The sequence below is a fragment of the Pseudopipra pipra genome, chromosome 22 (genome assembly GCF_036250125.1).
Source record: "Pseudopipra pipra isolate bDixPip1 chromosome 22, bDixPip1.hap1, whole genome shotgun sequence".
NCBI classification, from domain to species: domain Eukaryota; kingdom Metazoa; phylum Chordata; class Aves; order Passeriformes; family Pipridae; genus Pseudopipra; species Pseudopipra pipra.
This window is the reverse complement of record NC_087570.1, coordinates 4,897,360-4,921,822: the sequence shown is the minus strand read 5'-3', so window position 1 is coordinate 4,921,822 and position 24,463 is coordinate 4,897,360. Positions and strand designations below refer to the sequence as shown.

General features: G+C 48.2%; 2 protein-coding genes across 2 annotated transcripts; one reads left to right on the top strand and one right to left on the bottom strand.

Annotated features, from left to right (window-relative positions):
• Nucleotides 1–249: 249 nt before the first annotated feature.
• LOC135425871 (natriuretic peptides A) lies at nucleotides 250–2,867 on the top strand. The gene is made up of 3 exons (XM_064678609.1): nucleotides 250–589; nucleotides 2,068–2,353; nucleotides 2,549–2,867. Exons 1-3 carry the CDS (start codon nucleotides 470–472, stop codon nucleotides 2,563–2,565), a joined length of 423 nt encoding a protein of 140 aa, XP_064534679.1. The 5' UTR covers nucleotides 250–469; the 3' UTR covers nucleotides 2,566–2,867.
• A 4,646-nt stretch (nucleotides 2,868–7,513) lies between these two features.
• CLCN6 (chloride voltage-gated channel 6) lies at nucleotides 7,514–24,305 on the bottom strand. The gene is made up of 23 exons (XM_064678591.1): nucleotides 24,178–24,305; nucleotides 23,394–23,453; nucleotides 22,321–22,386; nucleotides 21,708–21,773; nucleotides 20,960–21,026; nucleotides 20,455–20,561; nucleotides 20,098–20,224; nucleotides 19,520–19,587; nucleotides 19,365–19,423; nucleotides 18,557–18,689; nucleotides 18,087–18,200; nucleotides 17,643–17,809; nucleotides 16,634–16,760; nucleotides 16,388–16,514; nucleotides 15,922–16,075; nucleotides 15,642–15,801; nucleotides 15,398–15,504; nucleotides 14,636–14,822; nucleotides 14,089–14,246; nucleotides 13,150–13,306; nucleotides 12,447–12,554; nucleotides 11,905–12,030; nucleotides 7,514–10,584 (listed from the first exon to the last, which is right to left on the bottom strand). The coding sequence occupies exons 1-23, from the start codon at nucleotides 24,253–24,255 to the stop codon at nucleotides 10,504–10,506; spliced, it is 2,604 nt and encodes an 867-aa protein (XP_064534661.1). The 5' UTR covers nucleotides 24,256–24,305; the 3' UTR covers nucleotides 7,514–10,503.
• Nucleotides 24,306–24,463: the final 158 nt, after the last annotated feature.

Sequence of the window (24,463 nt, the reverse complement as noted above, 5' to 3'; positions counted from 1 at the left end):
TGAAAAGCCTTCTGTTTTCCCTGTAAAAGGTAATTTCTCTGTGGAAATCTTCTAACTGAGCAGAGTTTAGAGCAGTTTCGGGATTGTTTCCCCTCTCCGTAAATCTGACCATTCTTGAAAGAAAATTGCTAAGAATTTCCAACTGGATCCTGTAATCACTGCCCCGGTATCAAGAGGAGGGGGAGTGACATGAAATCACTGACTTGTGACATACATTCCTCAGCAACGGCGGCTGCTGCCTAATGACAGCTAATAAAGGGAATCTTCCCTTGACAGAGCTGCATGCCTGCAGTGGGACTGGAATGTGCCCAAGATAAACCCCCTGATAACCCAGGAAGCAGAGATCACACCCCAAGAGTATAAAAGACGAGCTTCGGAAGAGAGAGGACAGGACAAGGAACAGAGAGATCCGAAGGGACATCTCAGAAGAGACAGCTTGAACTTCACTATTCCCAACCAACTCGGCGCCATGGACACTAAAGGCTCATTTTTCTATGGCTTCCTCTTGCTGCTGCTCATCCAGCTCCAGTCCAGCAGAGCCAACCCCATCTACAGCCTCAGCCCTGCCAAAGAGCTGGCCAGCATGGAGGTGAGGACTCTCTCTCTTCTCAGGTTTAAACTTTGGGGGTGCTCAGCAGAGTGTGAGGTGGTGCTTTGCCTTCCCTTTGCATGATCAGACAGCAGTGGCCACATTGGCCACCACATGCCAGGGGACAAAGGCTCAGCTCTTCACAGGGGCTCAGAGAAGCTCTGCAGGGCAATATCCTCCTGTGCTGGGTTCACCTGAGCTCCTGGGCAGCACTGGGAATTACAATTGCGATGTTGTGGGATGTCTGCTTTGGGGTTTTGGTTCTTCTCTCTTAAAGATCCATCTCCTTGGGGGCAAAGCTCCAGAGAGGGGAAAAAAAAAATCTTCAGAGTAGCTCTACAAGAACAAACAGAAAACTTTGAGGTGGCTTCTCTCTATCCCCCTAAAGAGCAGGAGCAGTGAAGCAGGGCAGCCATAGGGCTCTGGCTTTCTGAATCTGAGAGATTTGTGTATGGATGGGAGATGAGGAGGTAAAGTGGAGCACCCAAAGTCAAATTTTAGAAATGTTTCTAGAGGAATACTATAATCATTTAGTGTGGCTCATCCGGGAAAGCTTCCAGAGCTTTGAAATTACCAAGTGCAAACTCTAATGAGTGACAGAGAACATCCATTGTTGCAGCACAACACAAGCTTAAGGCTCAGCCTCGCAAGATGAAATTTGAAAGCTCAAACCTTTCCTTGGTCTGGTACCAGTGACCAGCTTCTCACAGCTGTTCTCAGGGCCTGAGAACAAACTCCCTGAGATACTGGGACAGTGTCAGCTGTAGCTAAAACCACCCTGTGCCTCTGGGCTGTTTGCAGCAGCCAAGAAAAGTGGCTTCCAAATGCATTGTCAGGCAAGCCATGAGGCTCACTCCTCTTTCAGAGATGGGAAATTAGGTTCCCCTAATTGGTTGAGCTGCCCTTGAGAAGGTTATCTGATCCCTGTCACACAAAGCTGTACAAATTGCACAGAATGGTACTCAGGAAGAAATCACTCAGCAGGCAATAATTTAGCACAGGGGTATTTTGGGTTGCTTATAGGAGCAGCAATCCTGTAACCCCCGGGGCAGAGATCAGTGAAAACACCAAGAGCTTCTCCAAGTGGTGTCCATTGAAATAGCCAGGGGTGACAAAGCAGCAGCTTCTGAGAACATGGCTATGGATCCAAAGGTTCTCTGAGGCTGTACCACTGCTGGGCTGAGTGGTAGCTCCCTGTGCAACTCAGACCTTGGGCTTTTATTCTTCTGTCAAGAGTTGTAACCTTGCCAGTAAGACACACTTGGTGTCAAGCAGCTTCATTCAGCTCACAGTTGTAAATTCCTATAGATGGAATTGCTGTGAACAGGGATTTAGTGCAGAGGACAGAGCTCAAGGACCTGGGATCCAACCTGACATTCTCCCCTGGGACTACTGATGAATGCAGAACGGGATGACTGGAAGACTTTGCAAATGAGCACAAAACTAGGAGTTTCATGAACTTAATCCTTCTCTTACAGGCTCTGTTGGAGAGGCTGGAGGACAAGTTTGCAATGATTGAAGCCCTGGAGTCCAACCCTGACCTGCCAGAACCCAAACCCCAGGAGGAGATCCGCCCAGAACTCGACGACGACAGCGAGGACCAGAAGGCTGAGCCCAGGCTGGCACCCAACACGCCCCTGTCCTACAGGGACCCCGTCCTCAAGAGGCTGAGGGGGCTGCAGATGCCCAGGATGATGAGAGACTCCGGGTGCTTCGGGAGGAGGATCGATCGGATCGGCTCCCTCAGCGGGATGGGCTGCAACGGTGAGTCACTGTCTGTGCCACCACGGGGGAGGAGCAGCCCTTTCAATCTTTAAGAAGACACAGTCTGAGAAAGGAGTTAATTTTAGCCGAGTATTTAAGCCAGTACTGTTTTTTTCAAAAGCACTGTTGATGACGGTGCCACAGACTGAAAAAGAAACAGATTTTAGTAACATTTATTTCATGTTTGGTTTGCAGGTTCCCGGAGGAATTAGGATCAACCTCCCTATTCCCTGCTCTGAAGAATGCTTTACAGTACCTGTTCCTCCCAAGATGAAAGCCAGATGCTTTCCAAGCTCCTCAACAGAAAGTTATTCCTATTTTTATTTATTTATTTATTTATTTATTTGATGTTTTTTTAAAGAACATTTCTTGCTCTAGCACCAAGAGACCATCTTTAAATAAAACTAACACATTAGACATCTATGCTGGACCTCTCTCCTGTCTGTTGCATTAAATTTTCTTGTATATTCCTAAAGTCAAAATCCTAAGTTTTATTGGTATTCTGGTACCCACAAGGCTGGATCTTACTTACATGAGATAGGGAAAGTATGAACTTGGTAGAAACTGAGTTTTTCACTAGAGTTTTTCCATCTGCACTAAAAAATTCTAACAGATTAGCAGGGAAAAAAAGCTTGTTCAACATTGAAAGACCAACATACATAGACAGGGTTTCAGTAACAAGAGAGTCCTTTTGCTGGTTTAGATTATTCAGTCACAGGAACTGCCACAAATCCCCCACGTAAGCAAAATTTACATGGAAAGAAACAAGAAAAATTATAACACTCCACGAGTTTCAAAATAACCAGAGGGAGGAAAGGGAATTCATTGTATTTGCTTTCTAGCACTGGCCAAATAAAGGTTATGAGCATCAACACAAAGATACATCAGTAACTGTGTCTTGTCTCACTCTGCACGTGGCTGAGATGCTGATTCCCAGCATTTCTTGAAGGATTCTTTGAATAATCCTTGAATATTCCTCATGAGAGGGCAGGTGGGATCACAAAGCTGTTCTGACAGGGCTGATGGGAACACTGCAAGGCTGATGAAGGTTTGTTTAACCTTTGTTAAGTGAGATTTCACACTTGGGAGCTGAATTTGACCCAAAATATATTCTCCCCTCCAACAAAGAAGGTGATACTGCCAAGTGCACGTTCAGTCACCATCCCAAGGACCAAACAGCTCAGAATCCCATCAGCCCCAACAGTGGCATCGAGCCCAGCCCAACACAACTGTCCTGTGACTGCACACACGGCTGGGAACTGGGCTATTTTGAGCACCTCATGAGCCTCATTCCCAGAATCTCAGTCCATTCCCAGGTACTGGTGTACCCTGGGAAGCTTGTTCAGGGCCCTGAGAAAGGAGCACCAGGACAGACTCAACTGGAACAGTCCCATTCTGACTTTGCTCCTGCAAATGCACAGGGAGAGAGGAACAACACCTGGCCAGGACAGGCTGTGGGAGGACGGTGTTCCAGGGCTGGGACAGCTGCTCACAAAGGCTCTCAGGGACACAGCTCCAGGGAAAGGGTAAATCTGAGTGCACACCACCCCTGTCACAGCTAAGGCTGCTGCACCCCTTGAACAGGGCTCGTGCCACACACGTTTCTGACAAGCCACCCTGCCAGTCCCTCCCTGCCCTGCTGGCACAGCCTCTGGGAGGGACCTGGGTGCTCCCTGCCACCTTAGGCCTCGTGATTCTTCCCTAGGGAAGAAGAATAGAAGTCTAATCTGAGGGGGATCGTTTTGCTCCACTTCAATAGGAAACCACACCTAGTGTGATAGAAATCACACATCAGAGCCCCTCCTTCCAGCAATGGCAGCTAAAGGTAAAACATCTGTGCAATAGTGTCCACACAGGTTTCACTGTCAGGAGAATGAATTCCCAGCAGCTTCCATGAGACATCTTTGCAGTGAAAGCTACAGTGACTTAGCATTTACTCAGAGGCAGTTTCACAGATCAAGGGGGTGTAAAGTCACCCTTTGGGGAGCCTTTGTGGGGACAATGGGGCTTTGTCCTCTCAAACAGGCTTTCCAAACACACCTGTTTCCCACTGCAGCAAGATGGGAACACACAGGTGGATCCCTCCACACCAGCAATGGGCAACAGCCTGACTTCCCATGTGCTGCTATAAAGGGAAGTAAAAACAATCCACTTATTCTAACAATAACAACTCTTGCTGGAACTGAATTTTACCCAGTCAAGCAAAACTTGCACAGACACTGTAAATTGTCCCTCCCTGTCAGCCCCTCAGGGCACAAAACTCTAATTAGTTCAGTGGAATGTGCTAAAAATGGCAAGAAGAGTCGATGCTGCCTGACCCAAAGGCAGGTGGGTCCAGTATTAACAGCAAGCCAGTTCCTGGTGGAACAAGTCTGTATTGGCTGGCAGACAGTAAGTTAATGGACCCTGGGGTCTGGGAGAACCTCATTGAGGGTAAGCAATCGAGGAAAAAAGCACCTCTGACTGGATTTTTACTGCTGCTCTCATAAACACACTGAGCTGTAAAGCTCCCTCAGGGAAATCCCACAGCCAGGTCAGAACAGGGCTGCACACAGGAACGGGCACAGGGAAAAGCTGAATGAGGGGAACCTGGTGCTGATGGGCTCTGCAGGCAAAGAGCATCACCCCAAGGATGGGCAAAGCCACCACTGCTGATGTGAGGGCTGGATCAGAGAGAGCAGGGAGCAGCCTTGGGAACAGCCACCTGCAAACAAAGAAATATCCCAGTGGGATCAGAGAAGGACCAGGCTCACACCCTCCACCTGGCTCTGATGACATTTGCCACCTCCTGCCATGCCAGAACTTCATTCTCACTTCCCAACAGCTCCTGGTAGAACCCCTGATGAGCAGTGCATGATTCAGCAGCTTTCTGTCCTTTGAGCTCTGAAACCCAGCAATTCCACCAGCATGCTCCATGAACTCTGTAAGGCACGAGCCTTGGCTGGAAAATCTTTATTTGCAAACTGGACATGATGGTTTCTTTGCCCCTCAGACACTGCACTATCCCTTTCCAGCTCCCCACTAGATGAAATGCTTCACTGGAATCCAAGTCTGCAGACAAGAATGCCAAGAGGAGCTGTCAGCACTGCTTTGTTTCCCTAAGAAATCATGTGTGGAGCACAGGGCACACGCCCTCCACTGCTGCAGGGAGACGTGGAGCTGTGCCAGCTCACATCCCAGGCTGGCCACAGCCAGCTTGCTTGATTTACTTTCCCTGAATCTTGGGCCCCAAAGGCATTTGCTGATTGACATCTACTTGATAAGTGTGTCCCACACTTTTATGTGGGAAGGAAGGATGATTTGTAAGACCTTCCCCCTCCCTTACCATCTCCTGTCTGCTCTCTGGGAAAACCAGCACAATGCTGAACAGAAACAGAAGCAGAGTTGGGAGTAGGGGAAGTTTTAAGAAAACAGAGGGTGGTGGGAAGGCAGCTACAGTTAGGCCTGCTATGCTGGCAACTGGGAGGAAGCAAAGGAAAGACAAAACCAGCGTGTAAGTTCAGGCATCCCAAGAGATATTCGCTAGTGCAGGCATCGAGGAGCTGCTGGGGGAGTCAGCAAGGGGCTCAGGGCTGTCCTGTCTTACCTGTTAGAGTTGTGAGCTGTCAACACAGTATTGTTTCCTAAGTTCATCTACTGAAACTGGTACATGTGGGGTCCAGTGTCTGCTCCAAAATGCTTAAGGAATCATTAAAATGTGTGTCAAACCATACCCAGCCCACACAGGGATTTGTGCCTTCATTCCTGCACGTGTCCCCAGAGAAGGGACACCCTGCTCACTTTTTAACAGTGATCTCAACATCCAAACCTCACAGACTGATACCCCTCCCTTCCCAGATGGTGGAACTCACTGATGTCTCATTCCAGCTCCCAACAAGCCCTTTCCACAACTGCATGTGAACAAACAGTGGGTGCAGAAGAGGCCGAGTGTATCCCACCATTGCTGGAAAGCACTTCAGCACCCTGGACAAGAAGAGCAGCTTCACTCTCTCCTCACACACACACACACACACAAAGCCAAAGCTCAGGGCAGCCATCCCTGTTCCTTCCTGTGTGTGCTGCATGATCCACACCCGTATGGGAATGCACACACCACACACCTGTATGGGTATGTACACAAGTGGAAGTAAAGCAAAAATTTAAAAAATAATAATCTCATTGAATGGGCCATTCATTTAAGAGCTGGACTCAATGATCCTCATGGGTCCCTTCCAACTCAGAATATTCTGTGATTCTGGAAATTTTTCTGCTAGAGCTCTGGTGTGCAGGTACAGGAACACACATGGATTTAATGTGTCTATAAACCTCTCTCATTCCCTCCTACATCCCTGCATTTATGACCAAAGGCAGCATAGAGCTGAAGCAGAGTTCCCCCACTCCTTTCTCCTGATGATCCCCCCTCCCAGCCTTGCCAGGGTACCCCTCCTACCCCTTGCCAGAAGCACAGCTCAGTTAAAACCACTGTGGCACTTGTTCAGCTCCCAAGCACAGCCTTTCTGCCATCCCCTCCCAAGAGAAGGTTTTACCCATTTCAGGCTTTCCCTGGCACTACACAGATACAGGGGAGAGCCAGAGGGCAGGAGCCAGACAAGCTGTTAGACTGCAGAGTTATGTACATCCCATACAACATGGCCCTTGATCCAGAAAAACATGGAAAGGCTGTGAGATTTTGGGGTCAGGTATTTCTGCAGTGCTCAAAGACTGCATTTACTTACATTTTTGGCCTGCAAGCGTGTGATGAAAGCTCAAAAAGTGTCACAAAATACTTTTCTGTAAGGCAGACAGCAGGACAAAAGCAGGAAAGATAGCCATAAACTAAATAAAAGTTTAAATTAAGATTTTTCACATCCTGGAGAAGCCACCTGAAAAACCAAGAGGTGCCACACTGCACTCTGAGGCCTCTTTCATTAACTTACTGGGAGGAAGGTGAGTTCTCAGGTAAGGAAAGCAGCACCATGTGTACAATTCAGCTCCTTACCAAACACTGGGAATTCCCTTCTTTGATACAGCTGTTGTGGGAGAACGTGGAATTACAGTGGTCACAACCTAAAGGACCACACATTCCTCTCTGCCCACCCCCAGAGCACCCTCTGCACAAACTGTAGATCCAGACAGCTCATAAATAGCAACTACTCAACTCCCTCAAATCATGCTCTTGGATGTTGCCATGTTCTACTAGTTTTATTATCATAAAGGGCAAAAATAAAACAGTGCTAGAAACATCAAAAGGGCAAAAATAAAACAATACTAGAAACATCAAAAGGCCTTGAAAGTGCTGAAGGAGACACACAAACATTTTACTCTCAGACATGTTATGGTTCACATGAATACTTCCCAAGTGCCATAGTTCAAATAAAAATATATTCATACAAATTTAAAAAAAATACAATTTATATACACCATGGAATTAGCTTACATCGTTTCATAATGAAAAAACAGTGCAAAAAAAACAAATGGAAAGGTAAGTTGCTACCATTGGAATGGCTCACAGTAATTAACAATTCAAAACTGCATCATTAACACTGCACAGGAGACCATGAGGCAGGGGAGAAGGCCCCAGACTAACCCTCTAACCCTGCCATCAGAACTAATCCAGTTCTGGGTTATTATTCCTTTAGTGTTGCTCTGAGTAAAAGGTTACAGGCACCTATGTTAGAGTTTCTTGGTAAATCACTAAGCAACCAGAGCCAGAGTGGAAGCAGTTAGTGTGTTGTAAGAAAGGAATTAAATGACCAAAGTGTGAGAATTGAGACTGATTCAACACAAGCCCCTTGGCATCAGCCTCAGCAGAAGGGAAATGCTGCATCTCAGGTGAACTTGTAATTCCCTCTCTGCAGGCCACAGAACAGTAACTGCACACTGAGATTTCCCTTTAAAGCAGCTGACAGGGTCACCCACCAGCCTCATTTAAAACTTTCATACTGAAAGAATGAAAGGGTGTGTTTTCCAGCTGAAGCTTTCGAATAAGATGGCCAGGCAGAGCAGACAGAGCTGACAGCAGGCTGGAGGCAAGTGCCTTCTCATGGGGAAGCAGCTGGTGCTCAGAAAAACCCTGACAAGATTCTCCAGCTTGCCTTGTCTGGATTGCCCAACTCCAGCCTCAGTAGTGATGACAAGGCATCCTGCAGCAAAATATCCTGCAGTTTGTGTACAGAAATAAAGCAGGACCAGCTCAGGGCCAACAATCTAAGGAGCCCTATTCATGTGAAGAGAGGGAACCTTCCACACACACTCACTCAACCTGAGGAAGAGGGAGAACATTTGTCATAGAGAGACACAGGTGCTCTAAGAGGACAGGATTGCTAATTCCACATCAGAGTGATCTGAAATCCCACAGAAACAGGATTCCTGTGATTTGTAACCACCCAGGAGCACAAATCCTCTGAATGAAAGGCAGGTTAATGGAAGCACATTTCAAACCTACAGCCCAGCTTCGGGGAGTGCAAAAGGGTGCTGGAAGTTTCTTGGGATAGCTCAGTGCAAGACCAGAGCTCAGGGAATACAGGTATTTTAGACACCACCTGCAGAGACTATCCAGAGAGAACAAACATCCTCACTCTACTTACAGGGAAAGAACTTGCAAATCAAGAGTAATAGCTGGTGCCAACTCCTATGCTCTAAGGAAATACAGAAATACAGAAAATCAATAATGTCTGACTTCCTTCTGTCCCAACTCCCACCCAGCCAGCTCCTCATGGCAGACAACAGGTTAACTGGAGGGCTCAGAGGCCTTGTAGAAGCTTTCCTGGGATACATTCCCCATGTTCCTTGGCCCAGCCTCTTGGCTGAGGGAATGAATGCTCTGTGCTTTATCAAGCCAATCAGCTCTGCAGCCCCTGGAGGCACAAGGCTGGCTTCCCACTGAGGGTTATCTGCACACAAACTCAGGAGGGCAGGTGCCTGCTGGAACAATGCAGGTGCTGGCCAGGATGGTACCTGCTAAAGCACTGAACTGGCTGCAACTGGCTCCTAATGCTGATTGCTGCAGTTGCAAACATTATCCCAAGCATTTTTAGAGCACTTATCACCTGCAGCAAGTCCTGCCTTATCCACCAGCACCAAGTATCTCTCCTGTAGGGCAGCCTGAAGCTACAGCAGTTCCTCTCATGACAGAGATCCAACCAAGCCTCGAGATCATCAGCTCTATTTGCCTCCAGAAAGCAACACCTCTCCATGGTCTGAGGCTGTGGAGTTCCCTGGTCTGTAACTCCAGCTGGGAAGGTGTCCCAGGCTCTCACTGCTAGACCAGGACAAGGACAAAGTACCTACAAATGCCCAAGAAATGCAGGGGTGTCAGTGACAAAGTGGAGTGCCACAAAGTGCCTTGGAAGAGTCTCTGACAGGGAGATAATAGCAAGAGCTAACAGAGATCTCCCTTCTCTGAGATGCATTGCAAATGTATTAAATACTTATAAACCCAAACAGTGAAATTTAACAATTTTTGAGCTCCTGATTTGCTGAGCTGCTCTCAAAAGTAATCTCTCTCAAAAACGTCACAGCAGGGACATTTCCCCATGAAAGAAGTAGAGAAATCAGGAACAAATGAAGCTAGTGTGGAAAAACATGGGCAACTGGGAGCACTTGCAAAGAGAGGTATATGTCCAAAAAGCTGGATTTTTTAATACTGCCTTTGAGAAAAGCCATCCTGCAGAGTAGCTCTTGGATATCTGCAAACCTCAGTATCTCCTCTCAGCCTTGACAGCAACCCCCTCCTCACACAAATAAGGCAACAGTTGCAGGAACAAGGGAGGAAGAGGAAAACGAGTCATACAGGAGGAAGGGAACGATGCTGCAGTTCTCTGCACAGGACACGGGGGAGTTTGATGGTTCTTCCTTCCAACTCTTAAAAAAACCCCAAACCAAAAAGGCAGAACACACAATGCCAGGACAACATCCGATGGAAGGAGACAACTGGGGGACAGGGAAAGAAAACACCTGGATAAAGAGTGGTCAAACCAAGTGCCTGAGACCAATCAACAGCCCTGGGCTCAGGCAGCTCCTCTAATTCTCTGGCTAGCAAGATGTTTTCCAGTTCCCCAGGCTTGGTATGCGCGTGAGAAGCCAAAGGGCAGGGCTTGGGCCTTTGGGGTCCCAGCAGGATGCGAGAGCGTGTGCGGGGAGGAGGCCACACCAACAGTGGGGCAGGGGCTTCAGATGGTCTGGTAGTGCTGCCTCAGCCTTGCCTGCAGGAACTCGTGGGTCAGGTTGTGCCGAGTGATTATCCCAACAATCTTAAAGAGGGAGAAAAAGAGGAAAAAGAGATACAAAAGTCAGTGTCAGAGACACTGAAACGTGCATGTTCTTTACAACCCCCAGAAAGGGGAAACCTGTAAGTAGTTCTTGACCAATGCTGAGTTAGGGTGGGTTCGAGTTCAAGCCTCATAGAAACAATGCCCCCCTCCCTCTCCCAGCATTTATCTCCAGGCAAGACACTGTTTTAACTACACCTGAACAGACAGCTTAACCATTGCTGTCATGTCAGCACACAGCAGTAATTACTCCTGCCTAGGAAGGGAAATCCTGTTCATGTCAGACAACTTACAGATGGAACTAAATCCTTTGAGAAGTGAAAACTGCAATTGGAAATAACAAAGCTGTCTTTTATGGCTTCATTCAAGACATTTCTGGTATCCCACATGACAGGATTACAGATAGCTCCTATCACACACATCCTAGGAAGCTCTAAAGGCCAAACAGAGAAATGGCTGAGATTGGGTAAGTGGTGGCTGCACACTGGCAGGTGGCAAAAGGGACCTTCTCCCAGCCTGCTGCTGAAGCAGTCAAAGCACACATTTCAGCTGATGAAACACCTCACTGATTTTACACACTAGAAGAGTTTAGAACTAGGCTGTTCTCTAGTACTGCAAAAGCATCAGGTATTAAACGTGGAATCAGCCAACACCTCTTGTCCAACTCACAGGCTCTGCAGAGTAGCTATGGGGAATCCCAAGAGGCAGAAAAAGCAGTGCTGCCTCACACAGACCAGTTCAGGCTTAAGGGAAACAGTTTCTCCTTATGTTTATAGGAGGCTGCTGACATCTACTGACTGGTCCTGAGCATCGTAGATGGCAGAGACAAGGACAAACATGAATCAAGCACAAACCATTTAAACACTCCTTTACTTTGCTGCTGCCATGAGTAGGAACAGAATGAAAGTTTCCTGCAGAAAACCCTCCTGCCCCAACACACGGGAAACTTTACTCCTGGCCTTGAATAAAGCTGTCAAAGAGGAAGGCAAATTAGTGGCTGTTGATGAGCTCAAGGCTCCTCAACAGATACAAGACTGTAAGAGCTTCCACATGCTGCAAATCTGAGAGAGGAGATGCATGTCCTGCCTTTTGCAGGTAAAGGGGAAGCAGGCTGGGGCACGAAATGCAGTAAAAAAAAAATCACAGTAACTGACAACACCTCAGGACCCTAAGAAGATCACATTCCGACTTCTTTAGAGCATTTGTTTAATGTTAAAAGAGATCTTAAGTGTTCCAAAGGCAGAAAACACAAACACAGAGGCTTCCTTGCTCAGCTAAGACAAGATGGAGATAAGGACCCACCTCTCCAACCGCGTTCACAACCGGTAAATGCCGGAGCCCCATCGTCCTGAACAGGTTGAAGACTTGTGACACGTGAGTATTTGGAGAGACAGTAAAGGGTGATGGGTTCATGTATGGGGTGACATCCTAAGGAAGAAAAGCAATCATGTTATTTACAAGAGGCATTTTCACTATCTCTGGGAATCACCAACAAGCAATTCCTACAAGTCCTGTCTGTAATGCACCGATCTCTGGACAAGGTATGGGACTGTGAGTATCTTCTATTTCTGCACAAGATGAAATTATTTTGCTTTGGTTTGGAAGGAAGTTAAACTGGACAGGCAACACCTTATTCTAGAAGTAAAGCACCTGTGGAAGCTGTTACCTCATTTGTGGTGTGGCTTGATTTCCACAGGCAGAGAAGGCTGAGTGCATGAGGGGCACGAGATGCTGGTCACTAAACCCAAGGGTGGAGTTAAACGTGCTCTCAGTGGCTTTTAAAGGCTTGGGAACAGTCATAAATATAAGTAGGAGACACTGTCACACTGCAGAGCCTATCTTACCACTATCATGCGAGGGTTCAGCAGAGTGAGGTCCAGGTCATGGATATCTGGGTAGCGAGGGTAATCCTCCGACATCTCTGTGTGGGACAGACGGGGCTGACTCGCACTCTGCCAAGGAAACAAACCCCACTGAAATCCCCCAGGTGCCACCATCCCACACAGGTACCTCTCAGTGCAAACCCAAACCTATACAGGCAGAGAACAGTCCTGCTCCCCAACCTCTGACAGACCTACACTCGACACTGGAGGGCAGCAGGAGATCAGCCTTGTGGGAGCTGAGCCTCTGAGCTCACACTGATCTCAGTGACACATCTGACACTCCTCTGGTAAGACCCTGGCACACGGCATAAAAACAAACAGTATGCACTGCTGGGTGCTCTGTTTGTATTTGATATCTGCCTCCCATTCTCCAGTTCTGACAGGATGGCATCTTTAATGCAACAAATGGGTCTGCTGGTTTATTTTTTTAACAACAGCTGTCCGCTTTTCCTGGGGATATTTAAACAGAAATTCAATTCCTTTTATTCTAAGAGCTGCAAGGGAGAATTTGCAGTACCTGTCTGCAGCTTTTAAAACACACAGGCATTCCTTAAAGGGTAAAAATAAGTAAATTCTTTTGGGGAGCCCATAAATATAGCTCCCAACCTCCTCAGCTGAGAGGGCAGGGATGTCTCTGCTACAATTCCCAACTAGGAATACTCACAGACTGGCTCTCGGAGTAACAAACCCCCCTGTCAAGGAGGGTGACCAGCTGTGAGCGCAGGATCAAGCCATGGAAGGTCAAGGGTCTGAATCGTTCCTCCATGGTCCACTCCTCACTGGGAGACTGGTCAGGGTACAGGTTGGGGTAGGGAGTGTACCTGTGAGGGATTTAACACATGTTATAAGCTGCATGAACTTAAGGAGAGCCATACACCCCTGCTTCCAAAACAGCAGCTATTTCAGCAATTTGCAACCTTCTCCTGAACATTTCAGGGACTCTTGATAGGGGTAAGCAAGCCTTTACTCCACAAAGCAAAACAGCAGAGGGGGGTCAAGAGCCATTATGTAGTCAGAGTATCACCACAGCAGCAGAATGGAGAGCCTCCTAACTCTCAATTTCTAATCATTTGCTACTAAAGCAATTTTCGTTGCCAAATTATTCAGATTCTAATAAAAGCTGAAGCATCTGGCAAAATGTCAGGGTCAGGATGCCACTCATGAGAGTCACCATCACTAACTTAGAAAATGATTCACTAGACTGGGCTTCTCCTTGGAAGCAACTGCAACATAAGCCTGGTGACTCAGCCCAGTTACCAGAACGGTGGTATCAGTATCATGGCACCAGGTCATTAGCTGGGATAAGTGAGCTTTGCAGAGCCCTCAGGTTTTTGCAGATAAGAGGACATCAATTTCTACAGAGAAGAGATCTCTCCAGGTATTCCATCCACTCCAGGAAATATTTCTGGGAATTTAAGAGGCTGGACATAAGCCATTAGCCTGGGACTCACTCACAGGCGTGAGCCCCAGTACAGGGTGACGAGACCTGACAAGTCACTTCTAAAACACGGACAACAGCACTGTTTCCTCTGACATACGGAATGACAGGGACTGTATGAAGCACTAGAACACATCTCAACATATGGAAATACCAGGATCTCACCTCCTCTCCAGCATCTGCTGCAGCAGATCCTCCTTCTCGGGAGGCTCCTCGGTCGCTATGTGCTCGTCACACATGTTCCGCAGCTCGCTCGAGGGGTAGGACTTCATGGACTGGCTGCGCTTGCGCTGCTCCCCGGCTCGGGTCAGGATGCTGGATTTCTGGATACAACAAACACTTTTCAGGTGCTCACTAACCAAGTCAAGTTATCCAAGAGTGACTGTGAACTATGTGATCACAGCTTTATGCCACCAGATAAGATGTTCCTGAACCAGCGCTGCAGGACTTGTAGGAACAGCCAATAGACTGTACTGTGGTGTCAAATTCTGCTTCCCCTTAACCTAAAACAGGTCATTTTGTCCTCTTAACTTCTGCCTCTAGGAACACAGCCCACTCTTCTGCCTTTATCATGACCCAGAGAATGGGATGAAATTGAGTTCTCAAAAATTTTGTGTTACAGTAAGTGCTTATCTCTGACGTAAAGCAAGGCCCTTCCATCTGCAAAACAAAGCTCCCTACCCTTCAACTTATCAAACGAGCAACTTTTTACCTTGAATTTGATGTTGTTACTTATGAGCTGATTTCCCTTCATGAACTCCCTCTCGTTGCCCCTGTTCTCAGTGACCACGGGGAAGGCGTGATGGACGGTCGTGCGCAGGATGCTCACGAGGGACTGGATCCGGGTGTGAGGGTACACGTAGGTCAGGTTGGGTTCCATGATGTCACTGGCTCGTAGTCTGAAATAACAGAAATCCAAGGCTGCTGCGTGCATCACATCAGTGACAGTGATGGACAAACAAGACAACAAGCCAGTCCCAAAATGAGATCCTGAAGGAGTCTGCTGCAGTTTAGTTCTGCCAGCTCCTTGTACCCGTGTGCTCACCTTCACTGTGGTATCAGCAGTGATGGCACAATCCATTTTTTAAAACTCTTTTTAACAGAACATTGCATCAATAATGCAATATAGGAAAGGGAAAATGTTCCAACTCATAACATAGGAAGTGTTTAAATGGTATTGGGAAAAGAAGACAGATGGGAAGATAACAATCTGCAAGAAGCAAAGTCAGTGGAACATTTTCACTGGGTTCTTGCTGAACCTCACAAATCCACCCCTCAGATCTCCACTCATCCACCCCTCCTCAGAAAGGTCTTCAGCATCTCCTTCCTGATGAACAACTCCCAGCTTCGTTCACAGCAGCCCTCACAGCTGCTCCTCAGAGCAGCCAGGTTTGTTGGAGGTGAAGCATCATCCCCCTGAACTAAAGCTTTTCTGAACTCTAACCCACAGCCTTGTCAAGAGGAGCAGCCTTACTTATCCATTTCCACCTCTGTTTCCCACTCCAGAAGAGGCACTCCTCGCAGGTTCACATGGATGTCATAGATGCCTTTGTTGAAAAAGTCTCCTGTCCACTTGGCTACCTGCAGAGCAAACAGAAGGCTTGTTGCTCCAAGTACCAGACTCCTTGGCTTATGACAGCCCCAGAAGGAACAGAGATTCAGGGCCAGCAGATGTTCAAGCAGCCTGCAGGAAGGCAGAGCTAAGGCCCTGCACTCACCATGAGGGTGATCATGATGGGGAGCCCGTAGGTGATCTCGTTGGTGGACTCGATGAGGATGACGGTCAGGCTGATGGTCATGCGGACCACTCCTCCCAGGAACGCCGCGGCCCCGATCAGCGCGAAGGTTCCCGAGTAGATGTGATCCAGGCCGATGTAACTAGGGCAGAGCACAGAGCCCAAAGGTCAGAAAACCCTGCCTGAGAGCCCAGGGTGCACCTGCAGCACGTCCCTCACACACACACACACACACACACACACACACACACACTCGATGCACCTTTTGAGGAGGTTGGCGACCAGGCGTCCGAAGGCAGCCCCACAAAGCAGTGATGGCACAAACAGACCACTGGGCACAGAGATCCCATATGTCCAGCAGGAGAGTAAGAAATAGAGAAGGAAGAACAGGGACAGGGTGACTGGGCTGAAAGTACCTGCAAACACAAGAAGAACCATGACTAAAGAGGCACGGGTGTGTCAGACAAACACAGTCTTGCACCATCCACCCCACAGCTCACAGCAGGCTCATCTCACGACAGCTACTGAGTCTTCCAGTCTAAACACATGCAGACAATGAGTAACTGAAAAGAGAGGAAAAGCAGGCCTTTCTTCCCATGAAGGACACTTTCACCAGTTGTACTAGAGCCATGAAGGCCACCTTGTGGTGCTTATGACAAGGTTGTTCCAGGCAAGATGAAGCTCTGAAGCCTAAGCATGGGATGGGGCACTGTCCCCTTACTACTCACCGTCCTGGTGGAAGAGCTGCAGGATAGCTGACTCCTGAGGGTTGAAGAACAGCGTGGCCATGTCATTGTAGGTCTCATTCGGGCAGAAAAATGTTTTGATGCTTGAATTTATATCCTCTGACATATCCTAATGCAGGACACACAAGACAAGAAGACTTAAACGCCACTGTCTCCTACCATTAGCCTTTGGGCAGACTGGGAGTAACCCTGTGACAGGGAATGTAATCTTCACATGAGATCCCTCACCTGCAGGCTCAGGGTGTCGTTGCCACTGTGACTGCTGGAAGACATCTGCCTGCATTCCCCCAGGACCATGGAGGCTACAAAGACCACAACTGTGGTGGTCAGTGACACCAGCAGGCTCTCCAAGACCCTGAAAGACACAAGAGAAACCACATTTAACCACACTCAGCACTATAACCCAATCCCAGCCCTGGACATGACTTTGACAAGGCTGGAAGAAGCAGCAGTCACCACAGCTTAGCAGCAGAACAGGGGACACAGCATGTCAAGTTGAATTATGACTTGGCTCCCAGGAATTGCCTTAACTCCCCTTTTTAATTGCTTGCCCCAAAAAGGAGCTATTTCTGCCCAGAGAACACATAGCAGGCACACATAAAAAGCCCCAGGGAAAGGCTCAGTGAAGAGGCTGTTCACATGGAAACAATGTTCTGTACATCCTTACAGGGCAAAAGGACAGACAGGGCTGGACAGGATGATGCATAGTCTCATAATCTCTCTTCTAACTGCTGAAATACACTTCTTTTTCTTTTTAAACCTGAGCTCCTTATTTAGGAATTGTCTAGAGCAAACAAACAGCTACTTTCCAGAACAACATGGTAATTCCCTCTCTAAGTAGCACAGATATTAGCTCAGTTGTGGATTTAATTAATCAAGATAACTTAAAAAAAAAAAAAAGTGAGATCAGCTATTCCTTTCACATCTGTTTGGACATGACATAAAAAAAATCCTGCATGGAGACAAAGCTCCATTATAAAGAGTTCCCTTCACTGCCCCTGTAACAGGGGTTGCAGCTCTCCCTGTACCATCAAAGTACAAAAATGCACAGGGACTGTAACATCTGGTTTCTGGGTTCACTTTAAGTTCTATGGAGACTTTGTCTTGTGATTTTTAAAATAACATGTCTGGGATTTCCTCCAATCCTACTCACTGAGTCTTCTACCTTGATGCTTGTGCTTTGGGACCCTGAACACAGATGAGAGATCCCTGTACAAACCCAAGAGAGAACAAATACCTGACCAGCTTTGGCTTGGGATGCACGTTCCGCATGCGGTATCTGGCCAGTCTCTTGTTCAGGCAGTTAAAGGTGGCTCCGAGAAGGCCTCCTACAATCCCCATCAGAATGAAGAAGCCCAAGTCCACAGCTGTCCAGAGGTGGCATTTCTTATCAGACTCAGAGCACTATGTGCAGAAAAGCATAAAAAAAGGCATTACAGTAGTTGCTGCAATTTCCTACCAACACTTCTGTCTCCATAGCAGATTTTGAGCAGTTGTGACCAAAGGGGAACAATTCTGTCTGAGGATATGATATCAGTGCACTGATACAATACAATGATTGAGAATCAATTGCCCTGCACTGAAAGACAAGCATGTATCAAAAAAAACCCAAACCCAAACTAATAGAAAGAAAACACTGAAAGATCAAGAAAATAACAGAAATAACAACGCTAAATCTTACCTTGAACTCGCCAAAGTTCAGCAGCCCCGGGAGCTGGAAAGACCCCCAACTTCCAAACTGAATCCCAGAGCGGAAAAAATTCAGGGTGAAGGTGGCAGCCATGGAACAGAAAAGCTGTCGAAGTAAAAAAAAAATAAAAAAAGGAAGAAGAAAAGACTTACAAAATTAAGACTGGCAGCTCTTTCTAGAGACTTATGCCTGGGGAAGGGATCAGACTGCAAAGGCACAAAAGCCCCTTCTCCCAGGTACATTAAATCTGCTGCCTGGAGTTGTCCCACGATTCCAGACAGTACCAGACTCATCTCTGCTCTTGATTTGAGCAGCTCTGGAGCACTGACAGAGCAAGCACTCTCCCTCCTGCCAGGAGAGCTCAGAAGAAGACAGGATAATCTGAATGCTCTCACGGACGAGCCCTCCCAAGGGGAGCCCTCTTCCCACGGAAGAGACACACAGAAAGAATCACCACTCACCACTTTCCATGTAAGCCCCTGGTTCCAGAAAGAGGAACCTTCTTCCAAGCTGAAAAGAGTGCCTCCAATTGGGGCTCCAAAGGCAGCTGCAACCCCTGCAGCCGCTCCAGCAGATACAAAATCCCTTTTATCCCTGAAATGAAGAGGAAAACAATCCCAGTTTAGCAAATTAGAGCTCTCAGGATGCTGAGGTTCTGCAGCTTAAAGAGACCATTCCCATTTATGGATATATCCTAGGGATACAGGAGTGACAGATGGGAGAAGTGCTGGCCATGGCAGACACCACCATTTGTTCATTAAGTTGTTGCAGCATGATGCTCTTTCTGTAGGGCACCAACACAGATCAAATTCTGGCATTACCCAATTGTCTAGTCCATGAGGAACCATCCCAAACCACAGGACTCCGACCATCACTTGAAAGAATTACAGGGAGAAGAAGGCAAGAATTTGTTCACATTCAGGTGAACCAACCTTCTCTGTAGTATATCCTGGCCATGAGGGGTGAGTAACTGAGCTTGCTCCCAATAATGAAGCCATTTAACCACCCAGATTAAAGGTTTTAACAGATTAAAGGTTTCAAATCAGTAGAGATTTACTAAGTAGTACAAGAGAACATCTATGAACATGGAGACCAGAGCAGCAGGGAAGAGTCACGTCCTGGTGTTGTCTTGCTGCAGAATGAAACTGCAGGACACTAGAGAGAAACTGAGAAAACAACTGACTGTTTCAGCCCAGCCCACCACCCTTCTCCCAGGGAAGTCTGCTCACTCCTCCTCCTCTCCCCTCCTCCACAGCCTGGGTACAGTACCTGTCACTGCGGAAATAGGGAAAGTTAAATTGGATCTTCCTCAAAGAGATGCTCTGGAACTACAAACAAAGTAAAGATTTAGAAACACCGGAGATGGAAACTTACTCTTACAAAGCAGTGGCGTGACCAGGACAGTGACCCAGGCCAGCACTAACCTGTGGCAAGCCTGCACCCACGACAGCACCACTGTGAATCATTGGACCCTCCTTCCCAACAAAAAGACCTGGAAAAACAGAATTAATGAGGCAACACTTTCCTCATCACCACCCTCCCTTGCTGACAACACCAGAAGAGATCATCTCTCCACTTCCATGCCATGGCACAGGTCCCTGTGCCAAGCCTGCATCACCTCACAAGGAGATGCTGACCCCCTGCCCCCTCGACCCTCCAAATGTTCGTGAAGACTTGCACAGACTTTGCATTCCAAGTGGGTGGAATCATTGAAAGACAACTGTTACAAGGACTCTGAACTCTCCAGGTTATTCTGCCCTGCTGCCTAGAACACAGCTGCCTTCTGGCTGCTCCAGACAGTGTGTCCTGGAAAATTCTCAGGACATCCTCTTAGACAGTCATGTCTGACAAGCCCACTCAGAAAAACTCCTGTTCTCCTCATAGTCCTGATCCTCCTGGCTATTTTCTACTCTATAAATGCATTCAGGGCTCATGACCCTGCTCCAGCCCATCAAAATAATTTTACTGGAAAGGGAGGATAAGCCTTGTGTGCCCTCCTTACCTCCAGCCACACTGAAGAGCACTCCCATGGCTTTGCACACCACCGTCCGCAGACGCACCACCCCTGGCACCTTCACCCCGTTGAGGTAGCACTTAATTTCAGGAATTCCTGATCCAGCTGCTACAGGCTGCAGGAAAGAAACACTGACACTGTGCTGCACTGATTTCATACCTGACCAACAACATCTCAGCAGAGAGCAAGGGACCAAGAGGCCCTGCTTAGCTAAATCAATGAGCACTGTGAAGTTAGTTTGATGTCTTGGGGCAGAAAGTGCTTCTCGCAAGGATATTTCATACCCAGGGCCCGTGTGAGAGGAAAGGGAGGCTGTGTGAGGAGCAGCAATGAGTGAAGTCTTACTTGGATCAGGACCAGAAGACTGGCAAGGAAAACAAAGGTCAGGTTGAACCCCAGCAGCTCCAGCAAGGACAGTGCAAGGCAGCCTTTCTCAGAGCATTCCTCCACCGCTGCAGGGACTGTCAAGGAAAACAACAGCATTCCCCACACCAACACACAATCACTTGATAATGTCTGGGCGTCCCACCAGCATCAGGAGCCAGGCCTGTGCTCCCTAATCCAGCTGACACAACCTATCAGGAAGCCAGGCTTCCTTTTCAGAGCTCGAAACTGAGTTATGAGGAAGGGAAACCACTTATTCTTTCAGCCTCTGCTTATGTACCCGACACTGGAAACATTCCTTAGTTTCAAGGGCTGAATTACATAAGTGAGTTGAAAACTTGCTTAATCATGAACAACATGACCGGTGGCAGAAGTGTGAGAGTCAGCTGTTCTGAGCAAGACAGGGGAACAGAAAGGAAAAGGTCACTCGAGTCTACCAGGGCCCTACACACGAGGAAAAAGATACAGCTTTGCACCAGCCGGAACTTGAGCTGCGTAAAGAGCCGCACGAAGAAATCCACAAACAGGCCCACCTGGGAAAAGAAGGCAGGATTGCCATCAGGAATTACCACCTACAATAACAAAGACCACCCTCTGGTAAGCCCTACCAGAAGTATGCACACATGGGAAGACAGAGGATGGAGAAGCCAAAAGAATAATCAGTCAGAGTAAAGTAACTTTGAAAGGTCAGATTTCCTCCCTCTCTCTTTCCCACTAGGACAGATCCAGCCTAGAATTATTCCTGAAGAGCTGTATTTCAGAGTACTAATCTGGCAGCACTTTTAACACCCTCAACATACTTCAGGGCACAGAAGAAAGCTGGTGTTTAACTGAGGCATACAGTCAGCTGAGCTAATTTTCAAAGCACGTGCAGTGACACTAATACTGCCAAACATGCACAATAGAGTTCAGCTATAAATTTGCATCCTTTTTTATTAAGTGCTCACTTTGGACAAGTTTTCCTGTATGAAAAACTAAAGGATTTGCCAGAATACTTTACAAAGAAAACACAGCAAGTTCTAAAAGCAAAAAAAGACTTGGAAAATCAACTAGCAACAACATGCTGTAATTCTCAAAGGACAACTCCAGCTTCTAAGCTCTCCACTCCATGAAAGAGAATGTTTCCTCCTCTTTACTCCTTGGCCATTGACTCTTATATTATTCCTGCTTAGTCTCCTGAATTTTCCTCATTCCCCAAACAGCAGGACCCTTACCAGTCCTGTGCAGACTCCAATGGCAAAAACCAGCACCCACTTCACGGCTTCGTATCTCTGGGCTTTCTGTTTAGGAAGAGGATAAAAAAAGGAAAGAAAAAAATGTCAAGTCAAAGCAACACAAAAACACGGATTGGGAAAAGGTGTTTTGGGGCTCGACAGCTCAAGTACAGCCAGAGGGATAAATCAACAGAAGATGGTGACAACAGCAAACTGAAAATAGGGAACTGAAAGTGCTGAGCATCTCGCTCACTTTAAACCTGGGCGGATCAGAACAGATGCTGACCTATCATCTCCACCCAGATCTTTATTCTTTTGGTAGGGAAAGCAAGATAACACATATAATTTCTTTCATAAAGAAGAAAAATCCCACAGAACTTCCTGCAGTGGAGCATTTTAGAATCACAGGATGGTTTGGGTTGGAAGGGACCTTAAAGCTCATCTCATTCCACCCCTTGCCATGGGCAGGGACACCTTCCACTAGACCAGGTTGCTCAAAGCCACATCCAACAAGACCTTGAACACTTCCAGTGATAGGGCATTCACACGTTCTCTGAGCAATTTCCACAGTTTCAGCTCTCAAGCTTAGGAAAAAGAAAGAACAAGATCCTACCTTATTGTCCATGCCCTCCAAAACCTCCAAGTACGGGTCGTTGATACAGCGATCATAATCCAAGCTCTGAAACGCCAAAAGGTCCATTTAAGAGAACCAACTACAACACATTGTGCAAACAAAATATGGCTAGAAGGCCTTGTTAAAGATTACAGGAGTCATTTCTACCTGCACAGCGGATTTTGCAAACAACAGTAGGAGAAAAAACTCCTGGAAACAACTTAAATTAAATATTTCTAGCAGAGTCAGACCCTGAGAATCAGGGAGTGAAAGAACAGATGAATTTCACTGCCCAGGCTGAGAGACAGGGAATCAAATAGAAGCTCAACTGAGTAATATGACTTTAAATTAAAGAAGCCACACTGTACAGATTTATACTTTACTTCTTGAAGTGTCTCCACTTTGACACTGCAGGGGATAACACTGGATCCTTATATTTACCCTCTTACTACAACAGGAACACTAGATGGGAATTCCCCCTCAACTGAACAGCATCAATTCCTCAGTTTATCACAGCAGGGAGTTAACAGCAATATAGTTTTCCACTAGTTCTACCCACATCTTCACCTTTTCAAGCCAAGCAGTAACAGGCTTGGCTGGTGACACCCATTCAGGGCCACCATACAGCCATGTAGAACCCAAAAATCTCCTGTAATAAGCAGGATGTGACGCATGGGAAGATCTGCTGTGAGGCAGCATGACAACAGAGACAGCAGGAAGGCAAGTGGGACCAAGTAGCTACAGAAGCTTTCTAGAGTCACAAGGAAACAAGGGCACTAGAGCCTGAAAATCTCACATTAAAGAAGTGGAACAATGCAGCAAACTCTAAAAACAAATTTTCTCAACCAGAGTCTGACATGAACAGCAGCTGTTCAAGCTCAAAGGGCTTTACCCCAGAAATGAGGGGCAGTTCTTTGCAAGCACAGCATCTCTTGGTATGTCCACTGATGCCAATGCAGCCTAATGATAGACACATTCTGAGTACCTGCCCCATCATAAACTCAAACAGATCGAAACCCATCTGCTGTTCTTTTCACATTAATTTCAGGAGCTGCTCTCAGTTAATTTCCCACCTCATAGTCTTTGCGGGGAAGGATCTCATCCTCCTCTTCATGAGTTTCTCCAAGGATTGTCTGCAAAACAAACAAACAAACGTGGGAAAGGAAAACCACGAGGGGAACGGATGCATGTACAGGCACTCATGAACACTGCCAGCAAGGCTAAAATCACAGAAGGCCTACACCACTGTTGCCTGTGAATTGAGAGCGTGGGTTACCAGACTATCACCTACTTTAGGGCAACTCTACAGGGTGTTACCTTAGAGCCAGAATGCCCCACATCCCTTCTATACAGGAGCTCCCCACAGCAAAGTCCTACCCCACATCCCACTTCCCTTCGCAGCAACAGGTTCCAGGGGAGCACAGGACAAGCAGCTTGCAGACACAGCACCCTGTAATGCTGGGGTCAGAGACAGCCCCTGCCAGCACCTCCGTCCCGCACGAGGGAGGGGCAGCACCGGCCCCGGGGGTGGGTACGAGGCCCACACAAAGAGCGCGGGGCAGGGACGGCGTGAGGAGCCGGGCCCGGCAGTGAAACGCACGGGAAGGGGCAGAGGCGCCGGGCCGAGCATGCCCGGGGGGCTGGGCCGAGCGCGGGGTGAGGTACCTGGGACAAGGCACCCGGCCCAGCACCACAGCCCCACTCCCGCCCCCTCACCGCCCGCCCTCAGGCGCTCCCAGCGCCGGGCGGGGCGGGGCCGCGCCGAGGCCCGGCGCGAGGGGTCTCCGGCGGCACGGACGAGTTCGGGGGGCGGCGCGGGGCCGGCCAGGGGAAAGGGCGCGGGGGCCGCGGCCGTACCAGCTCCTCGGGGGTGCGGCTCTCCCGCTCGCCGCAGCAGCAGCAGCACAGCCCGGCCCCGCACCCGCACCGCGCCATCTTCGCCGCGGGGCCCGCCCCGCCCGCGTCACGCCGCGCGCCGGCCCCGCCCACGGCTGGCCCCGCCCACGGCTGGCCCCGCCCCGCCCGAGACCGCGTCCCCGAGACCGCGCGCAGCCACGCCCCCGGAGCACGGTCTGGCCACGCCCACGAAAGCCCTGTCCGGCCCCGCCCCCGCGGTCCCGCCCGGCTCCGCCTGCTCCTGCTC

Bases quoted from the DNA above. Each gene is read 5' to 3' on its own strand.
- LOC135425871 (XM_064678609.1), top strand. From the start codon at position 470: ATGGACACTAAAGGCTCATTTTTCTATGGCTTCCTCTTGCTGCTGCTC. The intron at 590-2,067 runs GTGAGGACTCTC...CTTCTCTTACAG, and splicing joins AAGAGCTGGCCAGCATGGAG to GCTCTGTTGGAGAGGCTGGA.
- CLCN6 (XM_064678591.1), bottom strand. From the start codon at position 24,255: ATGGCGCGGTGCGGGTGCGGGGCCGGGCTGTGCTGCTGCTGCTGCGGC. The intron at 23,454-24,177 runs GTACGGCCGCGG...TTTGTTTTGCAG, and splicing joins GCCGCACCCCCGAGGAGCTG to ACAATCCTTGGAGAAACTCA. The intron at 22,387-23,393 runs GTGGGAAATTAA...TTGGCGTTTCAG, and splicing joins TTCCCCGCAAAGACTATGAG to AGCTTGGATTATGATCGCTG.